The following is a 24,111-nucleotide window of genomic DNA, read 5'->3' as shown; positions in this document are numbered from 1 at the left end:
CTTAATCCTTTTAGCTAACCCTTCCCCTAACTCATAACCTTAACCACTGTCCAACATTAGCCAGCTAGCTAACATTAGCCACAACAAATTAGAATTCGTAACATATCACGTTTAGAAAATTAGTAACATATTGTATTTTTAGAAAATTCACAACATATATCATTTGAATTGTAATACGTAACATATACGTTTTACAATTCAAATCCAAAAATGAATACATACCATACGAAACGTAATATACGTGCATAGAATTTACGTGCAGAATAATACGGAATGCGCTGAGACCAGGTTGAGGAATCACGTTGACTCTATGCACAACATTTATATATGCAACGTTCGAAAACGTTTGGTGACTAAACGTGGCCTTGTTCATTATTCCGTGGGCGGGGAAAAGAGCACCTCGGCTACTGTGTATTCAAGACAAAGGGAAGTCGCTTCAACAGGGAAGTAGTTTAACTTACTTTTTCTAGCCTAAGAGAAATTGCTACTTCGATCAAGAAAAGCTTATTTGGAAGACGATTATTTACCTGGACGAAGGCTTTCACGGAAGAAAAAAACAACAACAATGAAACAGGTGTGGAGCTATGGTGTACTGTTCCTACTGCTCGCGGTACTGGTCCGCGGTCAGTTCGACGAAGAGAAACAAGGATGCGCTTGGGATGAGGACACCAACCCCGACCAAGGTCTTGACCCAAAATCCCTTGAAGCTGGAGCCAGACATTTGGCTCCCTTGCCGGAGATATCAGACAGCAAGGGGTGTCAGGACGCGTGCTGCGGCAACCAGGACTGTCAGCTCGCTTTGATTGGAACCCCAGCGGATGGAACACCGGAGTGTTTTCTCGTCAGCTGCATGAAAGATGGAAAGGACGTCTGCGTGTTACAGTCCGATACACAGTTCAAGGTCTACCGCAAAAAGACTCAGCCCAAGACAACAAAAGTCGAAGTTGACGCTCTTAGTGAAGCTGTTGTCCCCAGGAAAGTCAACTCAACAGGTATGCATATTGGTCTTTAGGACAATGGAAATTCAGGTGCGTCATTGGCACTTCTAGGGACTGCGTTAGCCAAGTAACGTTAGGCTAGCCTAGGTTTTATCAGCCCTTTGCCAATAGCCTTTTTTTTTGGGGGGGGGGGGGGGGGGGGGGGGTGGCTTATAAATTAGGGTAATGTGGCAGAGGACCATTCCCCAGCTCTGTCCTGGTTTTGCAATCCCTTTTTTTTTTTTTTACCTAAGGAGTCAGTGTAACTCTATCAATTCAATATTACCTGGACTTTAGCGCCCCAGTCAGTTAAAATGAGAAAATTACTTGTGGACCACCACTCAAGTTTATAGAGTATTTTCTCTATTTGATTCTTCAATACAAAATAACCTAGTAGCGACATGTGCTCATTCTTCTGGATTTCATTCTCATTATTTCTAGATCGATCAATGGTGCTGTGTTTGCATCTCACATACGCCATGCACTGCTTTGCATGCAGTCATAAATTCGTAGCCAGGCCAGGTGCGTTTTACAAAGTGGAACAATTAGGAAAGAGGGGTTTATCTGTGCCCGGGGTATTGACTCCCATTGGAGTATACAGGAAGTTGTTGTGTGTAGCAACTCCACCCAATTTCTCTGGCATGCACACTTACTTCCTGATAGGTGAGCTTTCATGGGGACAGATGTTGCTTTCAAGACAACTGGGAAATCTGAAAACGAGGTGAAATTATGACGAAATTCGAAGCTCTAGTCTAGAAAGAGGCCCAAGTTCCCGAGTTGGATGAGCGTGAAACGATTTTTTCCCCCATCGGAGCTCGTTTTTTCCGAGTTCCCAGTTGTCTAAAACGCTCGGAAGTCGGAGATTTCCGAGTTCCCACTTCGCAGTTGTTTTGAACGCCGTAAGAGACTGGGCCAACCAGTCAACCAGGTGCACAACAGGATTGATTTGTGTAATCGGATGGAATGTTTTTCTGACGTGTAATAAAGTCGTGCTGAATGCAAATAATGTCCCAGAATATACATGTCTATAGTAATGTGTGCCAGGACACACAAACATGCCTACAATACACGTTGTCTCTCATTTGAAATGCCACAGAGACTCGGGTCTCAGCTCTTTTTGTCCTGTTTTGTTTTTCCATTCCAGCTCTCATGGTTTCACTCGGTATGTAAATCATAGGTAAATAAAAGCTTGCGAGACCTACAGTAGACCTACTAACTCCCATCCTAGAGAAGGGGATTTTTCTTTGGGAGCTAGGCCCTCATCGTACATTTTTATTTATACTTATATTATTTTGTATTGGTGTTAATCATATTTTCATCTTGCCCGATGAAGTTCCCGATTTTACTACTCTTTGATTAAAACAATTGCACCTTTTTAAGCATGTAATTTAGGGCGACAAAATGCAATGTTTCCTTGTGAATTGAGCTGATCATCGTGACCAGCTTCAGTGTTAAACTATCGTCGGCTCTTTCCTCTTTACACAGATAAGTGCCGCATGCCCGTGGTAGTGGGTTCCTCCCATACAACTCTATGCACAATGACGACGACTGAACAATTTATGCAGTAGATTTAAACATTTTGAAAAACATTTACTGGGAATAACTGTGCAGATGCAAAGTTTGGTAACAGAATAAAAACGAGGGCTCTTTTACTGTAATTCTGTTGTCCGACTTTGCATCTGCACAGTTTTTCCAAGTAAACATTTTTTAAATGTTTAATTTACTGCGTAAATTGTTCAAAGTCAGCGTTGTGCATAGTTTGAAGTCAATGGTTTTACTTTTTTTTTTTAAAGTGAAAAATCTGAGTCAGTGTAAATCTGTCACTGTGGAAGTGCCCCGGGTTAAAAGATATGCCATGTTAGGGTTAAGTATGTTTTCTTGGTAATTTTCTCTACATCTTACATTTCCCCCTGCCCCAACTTGTGTATTGTTGATCATTATTTAATGTGCATTTAATCTCCCAAAGTCTTAACTCCTAAACTGGATTTGGCAGTAGGTGTTTTGTTTCAACTCAAACTGCCAAAACGCAGAATGATTTTGTCAACACCTTTTTCAGCAGGTTTAACTAACTCTACTGCTTAGTGAATTCCCTTTTTCACAGCAATCGGTAGTGGTTCTATTGTTGCTGCTTTGCTGTAGGGCAGGGATGGGCAACTTTGATGGGGGTGGGGGCCCCAAAAAAATCAGAACTCATCGGCTAGTTGAGGGACTGTCAGTGACTGACATAACAATAGAAAAACTGCTGATGCACAACCAAATTTCGATAGTGCATCTTGTGTATTCTACACTGAACAAAAATATAAATGCAACATGTAAAGTGTTTGTTTCATGAGCTGAAATAAAATATTCCAGAAATGTTAAATTTCTCTCATTTTGTACACTATTTTCTTTACATCCCTGTTAGTGAGCATTTCTCCTCTGCCAAGATAATCCATCCACCTGACAGGTGTGGCATATCAGGAAACTGCTTAAACGGCATGATTATTACACAGGTGCGCCTTGTGCTGTGGACAATAAAAAGACACCATTTTATCATACAACACCATGCCACAGATGTCTCAGATTGTATGGCGAGCGGTTTACTGATGTTAACATTGTGAACAGAGTGCCCCGTGGCGGTGGGGTTACGGTATGGGCAGGCATAAGCTACAGACAACGAACACAATTGGATCGGTACACAGTTCCTGGAAGCTAAAAAATGCCCCAGTTCTTCCATGGCCTGCATACTCACTAGACATGTCTAGACATGCATGCTCCGGATTCGACCATATTAATGACCAAAGGCTTATATATCTGTGTGTTCTTATGTTATAATTAAGTCTATGATTTGATATTTGATAGAGCAGTCTGACTGAGCGACGGTAGGCAGCAGCATGCTCGTAAGCATTCATTCAAACAGCACTTTCGTGCGTTTTGCCAGCAGCTCTTCACTGTGCTTCAAGCATTGCACTGTTTATGACTTCAAGCCTATCAACTCCTGATATTAGGCTGGTGTAAACGATGTGAAATGGCTAGCTAGTTAGCGGGGTGCGTGCTAATAGTGTTTCAAACATCACTCGCTCTGAGACTTGGAGTGGTTGTTCCCCTTGCTCTGCATGGGTAACGCTGCTTCGAGGGTGACTGTTGTCGATGTGTTCCTGGTTTGAGCCCAGGTAGGGGCGAGGAGAGGGCTGGAAGCTATACTGTTACACTGGCAATACTAAAGTTCCTATAAGAACAACATACAAATGGTATAGAGAGAAATAGTCCTATAATAACTTCAACCTAAAACTTCTTACCTGGGGATGTTCTCATGTTCTGAGCAAGGAACTTAAACATTAGCTTTTTTACATGACACATATTGCACTTTTACTTTCTTCTCCAACACTGTTTTTGCATTATTTAAACCAAATTGAACATGTTTCATTATTTATTTGAGGCTAAATTGATTTTTATTGATGTATTATATTAAGTTAAAATAAGTGTTCATTCAGTATTGTTGTAATTGTCATTATTACAAATAAATACAACTTTTAAAAAATTGGATGAATTAATCGGTATGGGCCTTTTTTGGTCCTCGATATCGGTGTTGAAAAATCATAATCGGTCGACCTCTAGTGTCAAGCTTGTAGCGTCATACCTAAGAAGACTCAAGGCTGTAATTGCTGCTAAAAAGGTGCTTCAATAAAGTAGAGTAAGGGGTCTGAATACTTATGTAATCGTGATGTGTTTTTTAAAATTGGTTGAATTTGAGTTTTCGCTTTGTCATTATGTGGTATTGTGTGTAGATAAGGGAAACATTTATTTAATCCATTTCAGAATTAGACTGTAACAGAACAAAAATGTGGAAAAGGGGAAGGGGTCTGAATACTTTACAAATGCACTGTATCTTGAATCGACCATAAGTCAGGAAAAAAATATGATTTTATGGCCATATCGCCCAGCCCTATTTAGAGCAGAGCCTTCAGAAAGTATTACATTTCTGGGGGGCTCTAACCGTAATAGAAAGAGTGGGAGGTCCCGGTGCACACGGGTGATTTGCGGGTACCATTTAATGAAGCTGCCAGTTGAGGACTTTAGGCGTCTGTAGTTCTTCAATTCAAACCACAGGTTATCAATGGGATTTAAATCCAGAGACTGAGATGGCCATTGCAAAATGTTTATTTTGTGGTCAATTAACAATTTTCATGCGCGCTTGGGGTTATTGTCTTGCTGGAAGATCCACTTGCGGCCAAGCTTCAGTCTGCGGGCGGGAGCAACCAGATTTTGGGCTAAAATGTCCTGGTACTAGGTACAGTTCATAATGCCATTGACCTTAACAATGGACTGGTGGAAGCAAAATACACCCATAACAGCAAAGACCCAACACTATATTTTACAGTAGGTATGGGGTTAATTTCTTCTCATGCATCCTTAAACACTGACCATATCACCGGTTTCAATCCAAGTGCCAATACCGTTTAGCAAACTCCAGGCGTTTACATTTGTTTGGATGACATGAAAATATAGCTCTTTGACCATGCACACTGTGCTGTACTTTGATGTCCAAACTTATTAAAACAGACGTATACAATTGGTTCAGATTTGGTCGGGTCCAACCATATTATGTCTTGTTTGGGGGCGGAGCTCATTAAAATAATAGCCAGTGTTTAGAACAAGACCCAAATATGCAAAAAAAATTGATATTGCAGATTTCTACCTTTTTTGTTTACCCATTTAGGATACGCCACTATGAAGAGAATGACATTCATATCCATAATTATGCATTTCTGTGTAGTACAGCTCAAGGACCCATGATGAAATTCCATTAACGTAACTGTTAACTTATTTACTGTAGTTCAATAACCAAAAGAGACAGTCCATTCTTTCTGCAGACATCTTTGAATCTGGTTTTCAGATCACATACATACATACTTTTATATTTATTTTTTTATTTTAATTTGCTAGACATTTTCACGAGTTACCCATCTCCTTTCTCACTCTCATCTACTAGTCCAATGGGAATTTGGAAAACACAATGCCAGAAGGCTCACATGACCAAAAGGAACCAGAGAAGAGGTTCATTGGCTGTTCGTGGAAGTTAGCCTGAGCTACAATAGACACAGCACAGATATGACCAGATATAAACACATTAGCTCCAACCGCAAGAGCCTGACCATGAACAGTTTATTATGATGCGAGACTTTGTAGAGCACGGCTCAAGCCAACCCTTGTGAAAAATGCAGTTAATCTCATCGTATAGAGGTCGCTTAACCGGTTTGGTATAGGGTAAGCTCAAACAATCATAACACTAGCTATGCACACGACACACCCATGACAAACACTACACCTCAAAAGGATGATGTAAAACTAACTAGCTTAGTAGTTGAGACTCATTAAATGGTTCTGATTCAGTTTTATTGTTACTACTGAGCCTTTAAAAATTACTTATGAGTTAATTGACTGCACTTGAAGAAACGTCTTGATATTTTCCAGATTGTCTTAAAGTAATGATGGACTGTTGTTTCTCTTTGCTTATTTGAGCTGTTCTTGCCGTAATATGGACTTGGTCTTTTACCAAATAGGACCATCTTCTGTATACCACCCCTACCATGTCACAACACAACTGATTGGCTCAAACCCATTAAGAAGAAAATTAATTCCACAAATTAATAAGGCACACCTGTTAATTGAAATGAATTCCAGTTGACTACCTCATGAAGGTGGTTGAGAGAATTCCAAGAGTGTGCAAAGCTGTCATCAAGGTAAAGGGTGGCTACTTTGAAGAATCTCAAATATAAAATAGATTTTGATTTGTTTACCACATGATTCCATATGTGTTATTTCATAGATTTGATGTCTTCACTATTATTCTGCAATGTAGAAAATAGTACAAATAAAGAAAAACCCTGGAATGAGTAGGTGTCCAAACATTTGACTGGTATTGTACACAATACTTATTAGAATTGCATTGTGGGCATACTTATTTCACTGTACAGCCTTACCTACAGTATGGATTGTGGATCAATGACATGGGGTATCAGTCTGCTCAGTGACACCCAGAGAACATTAGCACAGTAGCTCTTATTGCGGGACTCTGAAACAACTGAATTGAGCCACATTTATTGTCAACCTATGTGTATTTAACACTTTTCCTGAGGAAAACAATACTGCATGAGTTTTTGAGTCTGATTACTCTGAGGACGACATTGGAAAAAAAGATAGTGTCTTTGAGTTTATTTTATTTTTACAAGGACAGTGCACATTAATCAACGTTTCAGTAAAAGTGCCTGTTTTAGCCAGCTGGCTAATTTTCAACCGCAGTCCCTGGGCAGGTTATTAAAAACCATTACAACATAGACAATCATTGAGCAGTGAGCACACGCAGAGCAACATAGGACAAGCAAGACGTAGCATACAGACAGAGCAACATAGAACAAAAAGCAGCAAGACAAAATTCATAAAAGCAACAGTGTTTCCACACCTCATAAGCTACAGACAACATGGAAAGCGGCAATACACAGCTAGGGATTATGTTCACAAATCTGATTGACCTTTAGCCATGTCTTCAAGCATTTTGTGAAAGTGTGATACGTGTGTGTCTGATGGCAGTGTATTCCAGACATGGGAAGCTCTCACAGAGAAAATGGATTTACTAAAGGTGCTTTTCCTTAAGGGAACTATACAGTCACCTCTCATGGCAGACCTTGTGGATCTGCTGCCATATGTCTGGGTTTTCTGTTTAACAAAAATACTGAGTGGCGGGGGAGCCAGGCCATTTAGGATCTGGAATACAAGACATGCGTCGGTGTATTGCACAAGATTTTCCCAACTCAGGAGCTCATGCTTTCTGAGGATGTAACAGTGATGATGGCTATTGGGCTTCCTATCAAGCACTTTGAGAGACTGTTTGTAGACAGACTGAATAGGTTTTAATGTTGTACAGCAAGCTTGGGCCCAACTAGTCAAGCAGTATGTTAAGTGGGTATCATAGATTTTAAGTACAGTTTTGCTACCTCTGTAGTCAAACAATTTCGTATAAATCGGAAATTAGCTAGGTTGAATTTGGTTATTTGAATGAACTTTTTCACATGCTTTTTAAAAGAGAGGTTGGAATCAAGTATGATGCCAAGGTACTTAAAATCAGATACCACCTGGAGCTTCTCCCCTGATACATAGACATCTGGCTCAGTAGCATCTGTTGCCCTCTTTGAAAAGAACATGCAAACCGTTTCTTTCACATTGAGATGCAAACATGAGTCACTGAGACACTTTGTAACCTGGACCATTACCGTAGTGAGTTCTTGTGCAGCTTGTTGTTTGCTCTTTGCATGCACATATATCACTGTATCATCTGCATACATTTGGACTTCAGACCCAGTACAGACAGAAGGCAGATCATTAATGTACAGGCTGAACAGGAGGGGCCCCAGTATTGACCCTTGGGGCACGCCAACATCATAGCTAAGAGTGGTGACAGCTCATTGCTCACTCTGACACAATGAGTTCTGCCTTCAAGGTATGATTTCATCCATCTCAAGGCACTGGGGGGAAACGTTGAACTTGGCCAATTTTGTGATGAGAATCTCATGGTTAACAGTATCAAAAGCCTTCCTTAGGTCCAGAAACACAGCCCCAACAACGCCCCCTTTGTCTATATTCACATTTTCCAGAAGAAAGCAGTTGGCCGTTTCTGTGGAGTGTTTCGCTCTGAAGCCAAACTGCATTGAGTGTAATGTGAAGGGGCTGTTGTTGAGGTGGGCAATCAGATGTTCTGCTACACACTTTTCAACAACCTTTGACACCACAGGTAGTATACTAATGGGCCTGTAGTTACTCACGTCAGCAGGGTCGCCTGATTTAAAGATGGCCGTTATTATCGGCGACTTCCATACCCTTGGAAACACCCCGAGACCAATAGATGTGTTGGTGACCTTTAGTAATGGGGCCAATGAGTGACTCTGTAGTTTTTAAGAAAGTCCAGCCCAAACACATCTCTGGCTTTAGAGTTCTTTAGTGAGCTAATCACCTTGTTCACCTTTGACTCAGAAACCTCCCTTTATGATGAAGACAGGTTGAGTGTCATTCACTAGCACTGAGCCCAAGAAACCATAGGAGGGGTTCTGTGTCCGTACCCTGACAGAGTCAATAAAGTAGGAATTGAAGGCTATTGCTATTTCGACTGCATCCTGTGTTAGATTGTTATTCACCATGAGTTCTAGTCTTTTTGCAGTGTTACTATGGTCTTTCCCTGTTTAACTTTTTTAGATTCTCCCAGATCCGTTTAGAATTTCCCTTTGCTTCACCGATTATGTTAATAAAAAAGTTTGCCTTGGCCTGTCTGATTTCTTTCATCACCTTATTTCTCAACAGGGTAAACATATGTCTGTCATTATCTAATTTGGATCTTAGGGCTATTTTTAGAGCATAATATCGTTCTTTCATCAATTTCCAGATTTATTCATTTAGCCAAGGAAGCGGGCTCTCTTGGCCAGGTTTGGATTTGATTTCCTTTAGGAAACCATTTATTGTAGTCTGGATTGTGGATAGAAAAACTTGACTATCAGCTTCCACGTCTGTATAGGACAAGAGATCATTCCAATCTGTGTTTTAGAGCAACAAGTCACCCTGGTTGGCCCTTTAACTAGCTGGGTAAGGTCAGAGGTATTAGTGATTCGTTTGAGGGTTTTCCTACAAGACTTGTCTTCATAATTAATGTTAAAATCTCCCATTTAAGATGACCTCTTTCCCAAAGTCACATTCCCTAAGCATGTTATTAAACTGATCAAAAAACACACTTTTGGTGGAAGGTGGCCTATACATTCCAATAAGGATAAAAGGCATTTGGGGAGACAGTGTAACTTTCAGGCCAATACATTCTAGTTCATTATCACATGACCACTCAATTTGTTTACATCGGATATGTTCTTTAATGTAAATCATCACACCTCCTCTTCCTTCAATCCTGTCTCTCCTGAAGACATTGTAGCCAATCACAATCACAGCAGCATATGGAGAGGTTTTATGGAGCCATGTCTCCAGAAGAAGTCAAGGTTGGCGTCTTTGAGTAGATGTTGAATTTGATCACTTTTTAGAATGACACTATGAATGTTCAAGTGCCCCCCCCCAGTAGTCCCTTGGGCTTAGCTCGTGGGTCCCAGATGACTCGAGAGTGATTGACACATTGAAAAAAGTTACATTTTCTGACGGCTGGGTTTAGGCCGTTTTGTTTAGTTTTGATTAGGGGCAGTTTGGTAGCTCAATTAACAATCCCTCCCGCCTGCACTGGATGCGGGGAACTAATTAAAACAGCTTGCGTACCAGAAACAGAGTCAGGGATCGCATATAGCGACTTGGGTATGTTTGAAGAGTCAAAATCTATCCGATGCCGGGTGAGTCGAGAGAAACCATGGGACCATAGCACTCACCCACTTCCACAGCAGCGACGATCAGTGGATGAGGCCATCCACTGCCTTCCACTCCGGTGAGTATCGCTGGCTCTGTGATGTTAGGTCCAGGATTGAGTTGCGCATCCCCGGAGAGCAGAGGAGGGTAGTGAACAGGTAGTTTAACAGTTTCCGATAAATGTTGGACTTGTGTTTGTTACGCCTAAGCGGTTCAGTGGAATAGGGAGCGAGGTAGACTTGGTCAATATTCAGAACATTATGGTATGCTGTGTACTGTCCGCTCCCGTGGAACGGTGAACCAATGTGTTTGGTGTTGATATTCTCCGGCAGTAGATTTGTCATCCCAGCAAGGACACCGTCTTGCGTATACTGTTACCCCATTTCATTGACCCCGCAATCCTTAGGTAAAGCTGTGCAGTGCATTATGAATGTCAATACACACATTAGACTGACTGGGGAGGTGATTTCACACTCACAGTCCCGCGATAACAGCTACAACGCTAATATTTGCGTCAACTCTTCACAGTTGTGTTCTGTGGATGTCACTGAGTAAACTAATAGCCCATTTCATTGATTCACATTCCAACCTTGTTTACCATTATCTAGTCTAAATAAGGTATGTTTCCACCAATTGTAACCTTCTGCATTACTTTCAAATAGGCACTTTTATTTTGAAGGCAAACTGCAAATTCCACTATTGTGCCTAATTCTTATTGTGGCTAGCTTCACAACACATAACACGGTCCGGTTGAGCTTCACTAGCCAGATGAAGCTAGCTGGCTGCTTATAACGTTAGCTTTGGGCAACAGGGTTAAGTAGCTGGCTAGCTATTTATTTTCATGAACTGTTCAATTTCAATAGGCGAAAAACAAATCATTGCTAAGAATAATGAAAATGACTGCAGTTTCTACTGGTCATTGTTTTCAGGCTGGTTGTGTTGGTGCTAGCTAGGTACCAAGCTAAAGCTAGCTAGCTACCCCAGAAGTTGTGGTCGAACAAATAATGCTTTATTACCAATGCGGTATTGTAAACACATTGTTCGTGGCCGGTGTTAGAATACTTTTTTGTACAGCTTTGACAGTGCTACTGATAGTAGTGGTGGCAGTTGGCTTGCAGGTTCAAATTCAGAACACACAACATTCTATAATAGAACTGTTATTTGACATGTCAAATTAAAAGCTTATTTAATGTGTCAATAGTGTTATTGTCAAATAGTGTTATTTGACGTGTATCTATCTTTTGTGACACGCAGACCCAAAAGGCGTTACATTGTATGTCGTGAAGCTAATAGCAGTGACGCTATTACTGTGTTAACTTCGGTAGGGCAACATCTGAAAAATAGCGCCCTTGGTAGCGTGTACTGGTGCGACCAGTCACGAACGGCAACATCACCCACGACAACGGTTGATTGTCAAGAGCAATGAATTCCATCATCTTGGTGTTAATGGATTTCGCCTTTGAGTTGTCTCGCTGAAATTTTCTTACTCTTTCAAATGACTGCTCGACTTGTTGACTGCTTGATGCAGACATTGTGGGCTAGGTTAGGAATGCTGTGTTGCACGTATAGTGCTGTATACGTTATCTACGTTATATAGATATGGATGTCAGCTTTGACATTGGTTTTGCTCATCGGCATTAAAGTAGACGTTGGGCAGATACAGATGTACGCATTTTTACCTAATATTGTCCGATTCCGATGTGGTCACCGATATATTGTGCACCGATATATAATTTTTTTTCAACGCCGATACCGATTTATTAGAGGACCAGAAAAAAGCCGATGCCGATTTTTGTATTTTATTTTAATAAAACATTTTAAACATTTTTACAATACTGAATGAACACTTATTTTAACTTAATATACTACATCAATAAAATCAATTTAGCCTCAAATAAATAATGAAACATGTTCAATTTGGTTTAAATAATGCAAAAACAAAGTGTTGGAGAAGAAAAAGTAAAAGTGTGCCATGTAAAGAAAGCTAACATTTAAGTTCCTTGCTCAGAACATGAGAACATATGAAAGCTGGTGGTTCCTTTTAACATGAGTCTTCAATATTCCCAGGTAAGAAGTTTTAGGTTGTAGTTATTATAGGACTATTTCTCTCTATACCATTTGTATTTCACATACCTTTGACTATTGGATGTTCTTATAGGCACTATAGAATTGCCAGTGTAACAGTATAGCTTCCGTCCCTCTCCTCGCCCCTACCTGGGCTCGATCCAGGAACACATCGACAACAGCCACCCTCGAAGCAGCGTTACCCATGCAGAGCAAGGGGAACAACCACTCCAAGTCTCAGAGCGAGTGATGTTTGAAACGCTATTAGCGCGCAACCCGCTAACTAGCTAGCCATTTCACATTGGTTACATCAGCCTAATCTTGCGAGTTGATAGGATTGAAGCCATAAACGGCTCAATGCTTGAAGCACAGCGACGAGCTGCTGGCAAAACGCACAAAAGTGCTGTTTGAAAGAATGCTTACGAGCCTGCTGGTGCCTACCATCGCTCAGTCAGACTGCTCTATCAAATCATAGACTTAGTTATAATAACACACAGAAATACGAGCCTTAGGTCATTAATATGGTCGAATCCGGAAACTATAATCTCGAAAACAAGACATTTATTCTTTCAGTGAAATACGGAACCGTTCCATATTTTGTCTAATGGGTGGCATCCATAAGTCTAAATATTCCTGTTACATTGCACAACCTTCAATGTTATGTCATAATTACGTAAAATTCTGTCAAATTACGTGGCCCAAACTGTTATATATACCCTGACTCTGCGTGCAATGAACGCAAGAGGAGTGACACAATTTCACCTGGTTAATATTGTCCACTAACCTGGATTTCTTTTAGCAAAATATGCAGGTTTAAAAATATATACTTCTGTGTATTGATTTTAAGAAAGGCATTGATGTTTATGGTTAGGTACAGTCGTGCAACGATTGTGCTTTTTTTGCAAATGCGCTTTTAAATCATCCCCCGTTTGGCAAAGTTGGCTGACTTTGTTAGGAAGAAATAGTCTTCACAGAGTTTGCAACGAGCCAGGTTAGCAGGCAATATTAACTAAATATGCAGGTTTAAAAATACACTGCTCAAAAAAATAAAGGGAACACTTAAACAACACAAGTCAATCACACTTCTGTGAAATCAAACTGTCCACTTAGGAAGCAACACTGATTGACAATAAATTTCACATGCTGTTGTGCAAATGGAATAGACAACAGGTGGAAATTATAGGCAATTAGCAAGACACCCCCAATAAAGGAGTGGTTCTGCAGGTGGTGACCACAGACCACTTCTCAGTTCCTATGCTTCCTGGCTGATGTTTTGGTCACTTTTGAATGCTGGCGGTGCTTTCACTCTAATGGTAGCATGAGACGGAGTCTACAACCCACACAGGTGGCTCAGGTAGTGCAGCTCATCCAGGATGGAACATCATGGCGAGCTGTGGCAAGAAGGTTTGCTGTGTCTGTCAGCATGGATGCGCTACCAGGAGACAGGCCAGTACATCAGGAGACATGGAGGAGGCCGTAGGAGGGCAACAACCCAGTAGCAGGACCGCTACCTCCGCCTTTGAGCAAGGGGGAACAGAAGGAGCACTGCCAGAGCCCTGCAAAATGACCTCCAGCAGGCCACAAATGTGCATGTGTCTGCTCAAACGGTCAGCAACAGACTCCATGAGGGTGGTATGAGGGCCCGACGTCCACAGGTGGGGGTTGTGCTTACAGCCCAACACCGTGCAGGACGTTTGGCATTTGCCAGAGAACACCAAGATTGGCAAATTTGCCACTGGCGCCCTGTGCTCTTCACAGATGAAAGCAGGTTCACATTGAGCACATGTGACAGACGTGATAGAGTCTGGAGACGCCGTGGAGAACGTTCTGCTGCCTGCAACATCCTCCAGCATGACCGGCCAGAGGTAGCCTGACTGCCATTAGGTACTGAGATAAGATCCTCAGACCCCTTGTGAGACCATATGCTGGTGCGGTTGGCCCTGGGTTCCTCCTAATGCAAGACAATGCTAGACCTCATGCTAGACCTCATGTGGCTGGAGTGTGTCAGCAGTTCCTGCAAGAGGAAGGCATGGATGCTATGGACTGGCCCGCCCGTTCCCCAGACCTGAATCCAATTGAGCACATCTGGGACATCATGTCTCGCTCAATCCACACAGACTGTCCAGGAGTTGGCGGATGCTTTAGTCCATGTCTGGGAGGAGATCCCTCAGGAGACCATCCGCCACCTCATCAGGAGCATGCCCAGGCGTTGTAGGGAGGTCATACAGGCACGTGGAGGCCACACACACTACTGAGCCTCATTTGGACTTGTTTTAAGGACATTACATCAAAGTTGGATCAGCCTGTAGTGTGGTTTTCCACTTTAATTTTGAGTGTCACTCCAAATCCAGACCTCCATGGGTTGATCAATTTGATTTCCATTTAACTTTTGTTTGATTTTGTTGTCAGCACATTCAACTATGTAAAGAAAAAATTATTTAATAAGAATATTTCATTCATTCAGATCTAGGATGTGTTATTTTAGTGTTCCCTTTATTTATTTGAGCAGTGTATATACTTGTGTATTGATTTTTTAAGAAAGGCATTGATGTTTATGATTAGGTACACATTGGAGAAAGACAATCCTTTTTCGCGCATACGCACCGCATCGATTATTGGCAACACAGGACACGCTAGATAAACTTGTAATATCATCAACCATATGTAGTTAACTAGTGATTATGATTAATTTTGTTTTTTATAGGATCATTTGAATGCTAGCTAGCAACTTACCTTGGCTTCTTACTGCATTCGCGTAACAGGCAGGCTCCCCGTGGAGTGCAATGTAAAGCAGGTGGTTAGAGCGTTCCTAGGCCGTCATTGAATATATATATATATTTATTTATTTATTTATTTCATTTCATTTCATTCAAATCGGTGTCCAAAAATACAGTTTTCCCATTGTTATGAAAACTTGAAGTCGGCCCTAATTAATCGGCCATTCCGATTAATCGGTCGACCTCTACTTGACACACCTGTATTTGGCGAGTTTGTCCCAGTCTTCTCTGCAGATCCTCTCAAGCTCTGTCAGATTGGATGGGGAGCGTTGCTGCACAGCTATTTCCACGTCTCTCCAGAGATGTTTGATGATCAAGTCCAGGCTCTGGCTGGGCCACTCAAGGACATTCAAAGACTTTTTCAGAAGCCACTCCTGCGTTATTTGCTATGTGCTTAGGGTCGTTGTCCTGTTGGAAGGTGAACCTTCGCCCCAGTCAGGTCCTGAGTGCTCTGAAGCAGGTTTTCATCAAGGATCTCTCTGGATCTCTCATCAAGGATCTCTCTGTACTTTGTGCTGTTCATCTGTCCCTCGATCCTGACTAGTCTCCCAGTCCCTACCGCTGAAAAACATCCCCACAGCATGATGCTGCCACCACGCGCTTCATTGTAGGGTTCGTGCCAGGTTTCCTCCAGAGGTGAAGCTTGGCATTCAGGCCAAAGAGTTCAATTTTGGTTTTATCAGACCAGTGATACTTGTTTCTCATGGTCTGAGAGTCTTTAGGTGCTTTTACTGAGGAGTGGCTTTCGTCTGGAAGCCACTTCTGTTTTTTATTTTTAATACGTTTGTAAACATTTCTAAACTTGTTTTTCGCTTTGGCATTGTGTGTGTGTGTGGATTAATGAGGGAAAAATGTATTTGATACATTTTAGAATAAGGCTGTGATGTAGCGTGGAAAAAGTAGAGGGGGCTGAATACTTTCCGAATGCACTGTGTGCGTGCTCTAATTTCAAGTTTATCAAAGTTTCGTATCTTCAACTTCTCAGATTCAGTTTTCAAATTCAGTTCTCTAAATTCAGATGAAAAACCAGAGACCACATCCTGGTACTTTGACAGCTAGGAAGGATAAGACCAAAAAGACAACATGAGAACAAGCGGACATAAATTAAAATGTGAATAAAAAAACTGGTTCTTGTGATAGAGGCATTTGGAATATTGTGCAAAACAAACTTCTCGCCCAGCCCTAACTCCTAGGCATGCTCTGAATCCTGAATATGTGCATTTTGTTACTATGAAGATTAGGTAAATACATTTGTCTTGACACATTGCGTCATTGGTTAATAACAGGGAAGCTGATCTCTGATTCGCTGAGATTATTTTCCTATGCCAAAAGTAGAAGTGCGGGCCTATTCAAGTACACTGGCTGGGAAGCGTTTTTATTTTTTTACGGCACAAAGGTCAACATACTGTATCCATGGTGACAGTGTAGTGTGGGATCACTGTAATTCAAACATTTTTTGACTAATGTTAAAATGGGTCCCTAGCTGCCAGTTCTGAGGATCCTGCCAGTTCTAAGGATCTCCTTCCCAAGATGACGTCAGATGACTTTATCGGCAAGTTGTCTATTTCTCTCACTCCTGTTTCTTTTTATTCCTGCTGTCTTCCCTTCCTCGTAAATTTAAATGGATAACTATCCTAACTGTGTTTAGTGAATGATATGCTCTCTTTCCTTCCTATTCTCTCTTAATCTGTCACTTCCTGTTCTAGTGGTGCTGACCTTCAAACTTTTTTTTTCTCCTGTCCCATTAGAGCTGTGCCAGGCTGGTCCAGAAACGGGGCCGTGCCGCGCCTCCCTCCGCCACTACTACTACGACAGCTCCACCGGCGCCTGCCAGCCCTTCACCTACGGCGGCTGCCTTGGCAACAAGAACAACTATGATACCGCCGAGAGGTGCCTCGCCACCTGCACAGGTGCTCTTCATCAACCTCCCCCCCTCTCACCTCCTCCCATTATTACCTGACACTACTCACCTCCCAACAGGCCTCCCCACCCAGCAACCCCTCCCTCTCTGACATTGACTTATTTTTAATCTTTCCAGTGACCGTCATCCCTGGCTCTAAGGGAAGGAAAGGGTCTGGTGCAAACAAACCTACAGATGACAAGCGCATTGAATATAAAGGTAACTGGATAAAGGACATATATTTCTGCAGTATGGCTTTTGGCTAGCTCCTTTATGTTGAGTTTCAGTGTAAACCATTCCCCCTACACGGTGTAGTTGGCTGTTCTGGGATCAGTCTCAAACATGTCCTTCCTGATCCGGGTTGCCTTTTTCACAAGTTGCGGTCATCAGGTTTGAGATCAGTTCTGATTGTCCCCTGCTCCTCTCCTCCACAGATGCTTGCATGGTGGCCTCGGACTCGGGCCCTTGCCGTGCTGCCTTCACTATGTTCTACTTTGACCACAGCACTAGCTCCTGCCAGCATTTCATCTACGGTGGCTGCAAAGGAAACAACAACCGTTACCGCACACTGGACAAATGCATGGCCCGGTGCACTGTAGAGGACGGTAAGGATGGACTGCATTTCAGCGATATGACAAATGGGATGATAATATAAATTGTGTGGTTATGGGAGTGATTTAAGTTAGCTTCAGCCTTCTCACAGAGTTAGTTCAAAATCCCCCTTGGATTTTTTCCACATTTTGTTGTGTGACAAAGTGATTGAAATGGATTTCGTTGTGAATGTTTTTGTCATTGATCTACACAAAATACTTCATAATGTCAAAATGAAAAGAGAATTCAACAAATGTTTACAAATTAATATAAATATTTACCCCTTTGTTTAGGCAAGCCTACATTAGTTCAGGAGTAACATTTGGCTTAACGAATCCCATAATAAGCTACATGGACTCACTCTGTGTGAAATAATAAGGGTAGATATGATGTTGTTTTATGACTAACCCTTCCTCTGTCCCCCATACACACACAAAGGCCAGGGAGCTTTTCAATAGCTCCATAAAGAAGGGCAGTGATTGGTAGACGGGCAACAATAACAAATGTGATGTCTCTTTAAGCACGGTCAAGTTAATAATTATGGTGTGGAGGATGTATTAAAGCCACCCAGACACAACAAAGAACCAGTAGTCTTTCCGAACTGAGCTGCAGGATAGGAAGGAAATGTCGCCATGAGACCATTGGTGATTTTTAAAACAGCTACGATGGCTGTGAAGGAAGACAACTGAGGATGGATCAACAACATGGCAGTTACTCCACGATCGTGTTGAATGATTAGTGCTTTTTGAGGTTGGTTCGAATATTTAAAAAAATAAATAATAATAATTAAACACTTTTTTTTTTTTTTTTTTTTTTTTTTTAACATTAAATGCACTCTGCATTATGCGGTTGAATTCTGTAACACGGAATAAAACAATGAACAAAAGTCTTATGGTGGAAGTGACCCATGACTGCTTATCACTTATTAACCATCAGTTATACACAACAAATATTTTATTAAAATAGTCGTGTGAATTATTGTTTTATTCGATGACTTTATTTCATTCCAAGTCATCTCTTCTCTATAGAGCTGCTGTCTTGACAACGTCACTATTTTAGTAATTCTTCAAAGAAAATAAGCATACTGTCATGACTGCTGAATACCAACACTTTGCGAAGCGACTGCTCTCGATGTATCCTCTCTCGATCTCCACATTCTTGTCTCTTTTACACAGCAGGCGTAAAAGAAACAGACCGGACAAGTAGCAATGGATTATGGTCATTGTAGTTTATCACAGAAAACGTGATAATTTTGTAGAACATTGGCCTGTTGAAAACATTGCACAGTTCGCGCCTGATCATATTTATATCTAGAGCAACTGCAGCGCGATAGAGCTCGTTCAGCTTGTAGTCCTAAAACCCGAAAATGAGTTCTCTGGTTCGTTCAGCCATTCCTATAGGGAAAGATTAAGGTTTAGGGATAAACTCCAAAAATAAGGTCTGAGATTAACACCGGTTTAGGAGATCTTTATACGTTTTGTTCTATGACATAATATCCATAGGTTAACGTGAGAACTTGAGAACTTTTTCATTAAAAAATACTGCGCCAAACATCTTGGTTAATGTAAAATTGCGCGACTAAAATCTCGGCAACGTCAAAATGAATGACAGATTATTTTTTTTGAGTAGTCTTTGATTAATTTTGACTTGAGGAAGTGACTACAGTCTCAAAATGGACAAACAGTACTGTTGTTGCTTTTTTTCCAAGTTTTTCAAGCGAAGGTCTTTAAAGGAAGTATGCAAGCACATCCGTTCGGCTAGCTGAGTTTGGCTAAATGGAATTCTAATAATTTAAACGTTGTTCAGTTAGTTTAAAAAAATAAAAAAATAATAACCGACATATCAGTTAATCGCTAAACCACGATAACCGCCTAAATAACAGACTGAAAAGAATATGAATATTCCAAAACATGCATTAAAGTAATACTGCAAAAAACAGCAAAGGAACACAGTTTTTTGCCTGAATACTAAGCCTTATGTTTGGGGAGAATCCAACAGAACACGTCACTGAGTAACTGCCGCCTTATTTTGAAGCACGGTGGTGGCTGCATCATGGTATGAGTATGCTTGACATTGGCAAAGACCGGGGAGCTTTTCAGGATAAAATACATGGGATGGAGCTAAGCACATGCAAAATCCTAGAGGTCAGTATGCTTTACACCAGACACTGGGAGGGGAATTCACCTTTCCTACTTGGAGACAATGAAATGTGAGCAGCCAATGCCTGCGCTCCCATTCCAACACCAAATTGAATATTCATGGTCTTCAGACTTTCAATAGTCAAGTCAACAAGATGAAATTGAGGGATGTTCATGTGAGGCAAGGATGTAGTGATATTTCTCTTTTCCGATTCCGTCCTTTTCACAGGCGAGCATGGGCAACACAATGGCCGTAACCGCATGACACCAGGTAAGCTAACCTGGTAAGCTAAGCTAGGAGCCCATCTCCTGTTTCTGCAGCTTGAGGTACAAGTACAACCCCTGGACAGAACGCTAGTCTATCGCAGGGCATTACCACCAATCTATCTCCTTAATGCTGAGTGCCTCAGGTCCCATTTGTACAGTCTTTGGTATGACCCGGCCAACTCCAAACCTTTCAATCTGAGGGCGGACACTAACCACAAGCCACTGAGTTGGTCTCGTTGATCAAATTAGACACTTATAAACAACACCACGTGATGTGAAACCAAAGAGCGATAATGAACAACCGATACATTCACTGAGCATATACTGTGTAGAAAAGCATTAGGAACACCTTTATTTTGCCTCAATTCGTCAGGGCATGGACTCTACAAGGTGTCAAGTGTTCTACAGGAAAGCTGGCCCATGTTGACGCTAATGCTTCTCATAGTTGTCAAGTTGTCTGGTCGGCCTTTGGGACCGTTCTTGATACTCAAGGGAAACTGTTGAGCGAGGAAAAACCCAGCAGTGTTTCAGTTCTTGACACTAAAACGGTGCGCCTGGCACATACTACCATACCCTTTTCAAGGCACTTAAATATTTTGTCTTGCCCATTCAGCCTCTGAATGGCACACACACACGCCATTTCGTAATTGTCTCGAGGCTTAAAAATCCTTCTTTAACCTGTCTCCTCCCTTTCATCTACACTGATTTTGACGTGGATTTAACATCCAATAAGGGATCATAGCTTTCACCTAGTCAGTGGAAAGTGCTGGTGTTCCTAATGTTTGGCACACTCACTGTATACTCCACTACGTATTTATTTGGACAGGGACGCTACAACTTTTGGATTTGAGATCAAATGTTTCAGCGACAGTACTGACAGAATGTCACCTTTTTGAGGCTTTTTTCATACATTCAGTGCCTTCGGAAAGTATTCAGATCCCTTGACTTTTTCCAAATTTTGTTACGTTACAGCCTAAAATGGATTTAAAAAAAATATATATATATCCTCAGCAATCTACACACGATACCCCATAATGACAAAGCAAAAATGTTTTGGGGGAAATTTTTGCAAATGTATAAAAATAAATATTTACATAGTATTCAGACACTTTGCTTTGAGACTCAAAATTGAGCTCAGGTGCATCCTGTTTCCATTGATCATCCATGAGACATTTCTACAACTCCACCTGTGGTAAATTCAATTGATTGGACATGATTTAGAAAGGCACACGCCTGTCTATATAAGGTCCCACTGTTGACAGTGCATGTCAGAGTAAAAACCAAGCCATGAGGTCGAAGGAATTGTCCATAGAGCTCTGAGACAGGATTGTGTCGAGGCACAGATCTGGGGAAGGTTACCAAAACATTTCTGCAGCATTTGAAGATCCCATAGAACACAGTGGCCTTCATCATTCTTAAACCGAAAAAGTTTGGAACCACCAAGACTTCCTAGAGCTGGCCGCCCGACCAAACTGAGCAATCGGGAGAGAAGGGTGTTGGTCAGGGAAGTGACCAATAATCCGATGGTCACTCTGACAGCCACGGAGTTCCTCTGTGGAGATTGGTGTCCTTCTGGAAGGTTCTCCCATCAGGCCTTTATGGTAGAGTGGCCAGACGGAAGCCACTCCTCAGTAAAAGGCAAATGACAGCCTGCAAGATTCTCTAGTCTGATGAAACCAAGATTGAACTCTTTGGCCTGAATGCCAATCGTCACGTCTGGAGAAAACCTGGCACCATCCCTATGGTGAAGCATGGTGGTGGCAGCATCTTGCTGTGGGGATGTTTTTCAGCGCAGGGACTGGGAGACTATTCAGGATCAGATGAACGGAGCAAAGTACAGAGATCCTTAATGAAAACCTGCACCAGAGCTCCCAGGACCTCAGACTGGTTCACCTACCAACAGGACAATGACCCTAAGCACTCAGCCAACACAGTGCAGGAGTGGCTTCGGGACACGTCTCAATGTCCTTGAGAGGCCCAGCCAGAGCCCAGACTTGAAACCGATCGAACATCTCTGGGGAGACTTTAAAATAGCTGTGCAGCAACGCTCCCCATCCAACCTGACAGAGCTTGAGAGGATCTCCCCAAATACAGGTGTGCCAAGCTTGTGGCGTCATACCCAAGAAGACTCGATGCTGTAATCACTGCCAAAGGTGCTTCAACAGAGTACTGAGTAAAGTGATTTTTAAATGTGATTATTTTTTATTCAATTTGTCGAAATACTTATAGCACCTTCAAATGGGAGGACTAGATACATAAAGTGATTTCATTTCTAAATGGTAATACGGGTATTTATGAAAATACCCTCAAATAAAAGATCTGCACTATTGCCTCATATAAAACATTTGATCCAGAATCCTGGAGTATAGAGCCAAATTAAAAGTTTTAGCTTCATTGTCCAAATAAATACGTAGGGGAGTGCACTTAATAAATAACTAAATAAATGTGTCCTTCCTTCCCCTCCAGCATTCTTCCTGGTGGCTACCTTGGCAGCGATTTCAGCCCTGATCCTGGTGGGTCTGATCCTCATCACCATCCGGCGCACCAGGCTGCAGCATGACCACCGCCGGCTCAGCGACAAGGAGGACCTGCTCCCCTACGAGCAGCTGTCTGAGGAACAGCTGTCTGAGGAACAGCAGCCTGAGGAAGAGCTCCCCAAAGTGGCCACCGCACCATAAGGAGGGAGCCCCCCCCTCGCCATGGAGACACTCACCTTACTCCACTGTAACTTTCCATTCTAAATATCACTGACCCAGAATGCCTGCATCTGCTGATTTGTCAAGGGATGTATTCATATACAATGGGAAAGTGTTAATTGTGGCTTTTTGTCCGATTAGCCACTACTAATTACTTAGATATATTGAACACCCCTCTCGGGTGTTTAGGCCAGGGTGTGACGTTTTAGTGAGTTTTAGACTGTGCGTGACATTTTCAGATCGTAGTGAATTTCTGCTGCTGTCATTTTTACTTTTGTTTATTTAAAAGGCTGAAATTTTGACGGGCAGTCTCCCGGTCACAGATTAAGCCTAATCCTGGAGTAAAAAACAACCTCAATGGAGAATCTCCATTTAAAATGCTTTTTAGTCCAGGATTAGGCACGTCAATGTGTGTCCAGGGAACCTCACCTGAATGTGGTTTTAAAACCCTTTGTGACCTTTGCTTTAGTTAATGAACGAACTGCTATACTATGCACTCTTTTACCTGTGAGAAGTTATTTTGTACGCCGATATTCAGTGGTAAAATTGACTTTTTAAATCAAAATATAATAAAGTAAATTTTAATGAATGAATACATATGTAATGCAACATGTTTTACTTACAATTTTAAATCTTAAACGTGACATGGATGACATATTCTTCACGACTTACACTAATACCAAACACTTATCTCCTCCATATTGAATGTAAATATTCAGTGGCTTTATTGTGGGCTTTGCTGTTCTACTTGTAATTCAGCAGAGGGATGGACGATGTCAACAGTGCGTCCTCTGTATTCACCACTGAATGCATTTAATAAATAAAATATACTGGTACTTTTTTTTTTGATTGCTGAATCTCTTTTATAAAGCAAATGCTGTACAATGCAGTGCAAAGTGCTTCACATACATAATGACTGAAGCGTAATACATTTACAAATGAAGATGGTGACACAGACAATTAAAAGTGCCCTAGGTGAAAGGTATGAGCTTTTTCTTCATGTCAACTCACTCCCATCTGCATGTTTTACTAGAGATTGGAGAGGACAGGGCTGGAGTTTTTCTTACCTCTAGAGGGCAGAAGTGACCATGATGCATACCGGTGATGGGGAAAAAGTACCCAGTTGTCATACTTGAGTAAAAGTAAAGATACCTTAATTAATAGAAAATGACTCAAATAAAAGTCACTCAGTAAAATACTACTTGAGTTAGTCGAAGTATTTGGTTTTAAATATACTTAAGTATCAAATAGTAAAAGTATAAATCATTTCAAATTCCTTCTATTAAGCAAACCAGACGGCACCATTTTCTTATTTTTTACATTTACGGATAGCCAGGG

General features: G+C 41.5%; 1 protein-coding gene across 1 annotated transcript; it reads left to right on the top strand.

Annotated features, from left to right (window-relative positions):
• Positions 1-351: 351 nt before the first annotated feature.
• Positions 352-23,614, top strand: LOC139385497 (uncharacterized). The gene is made up of 7 exons (XM_071130599.1): positions 352-992; positions 16,665-16,733; positions 16,930-17,091; positions 17,220-17,300; positions 17,516-17,686; positions 20,040-20,081; positions 22,544-23,614. Exons 1-7 carry the CDS (start codon positions 566-568, stop codon positions 22,753-22,755), a joined length of 1,164 nt encoding a protein of 387 aa, XP_070986700.1. The 5' UTR covers positions 352-565; the 3' UTR covers positions 22,756-23,614.
• The last annotated feature ends 497 nt before the right edge of the window (positions 23,615-24,111 follow it).

This window comes from Oncorhynchus clarkii, chromosome 27 (genome assembly GCF_045791955.1).
Source record: "Oncorhynchus clarkii lewisi isolate Uvic-CL-2024 chromosome 27, UVic_Ocla_1.0, whole genome shotgun sequence".
Lineage (NCBI taxonomy): Eukaryota > Metazoa > Chordata > Actinopteri > Salmoniformes > Salmonidae > Oncorhynchus > Oncorhynchus clarkii.
This window is presented reverse-complemented; position numbering and strand designations above follow the sequence as displayed.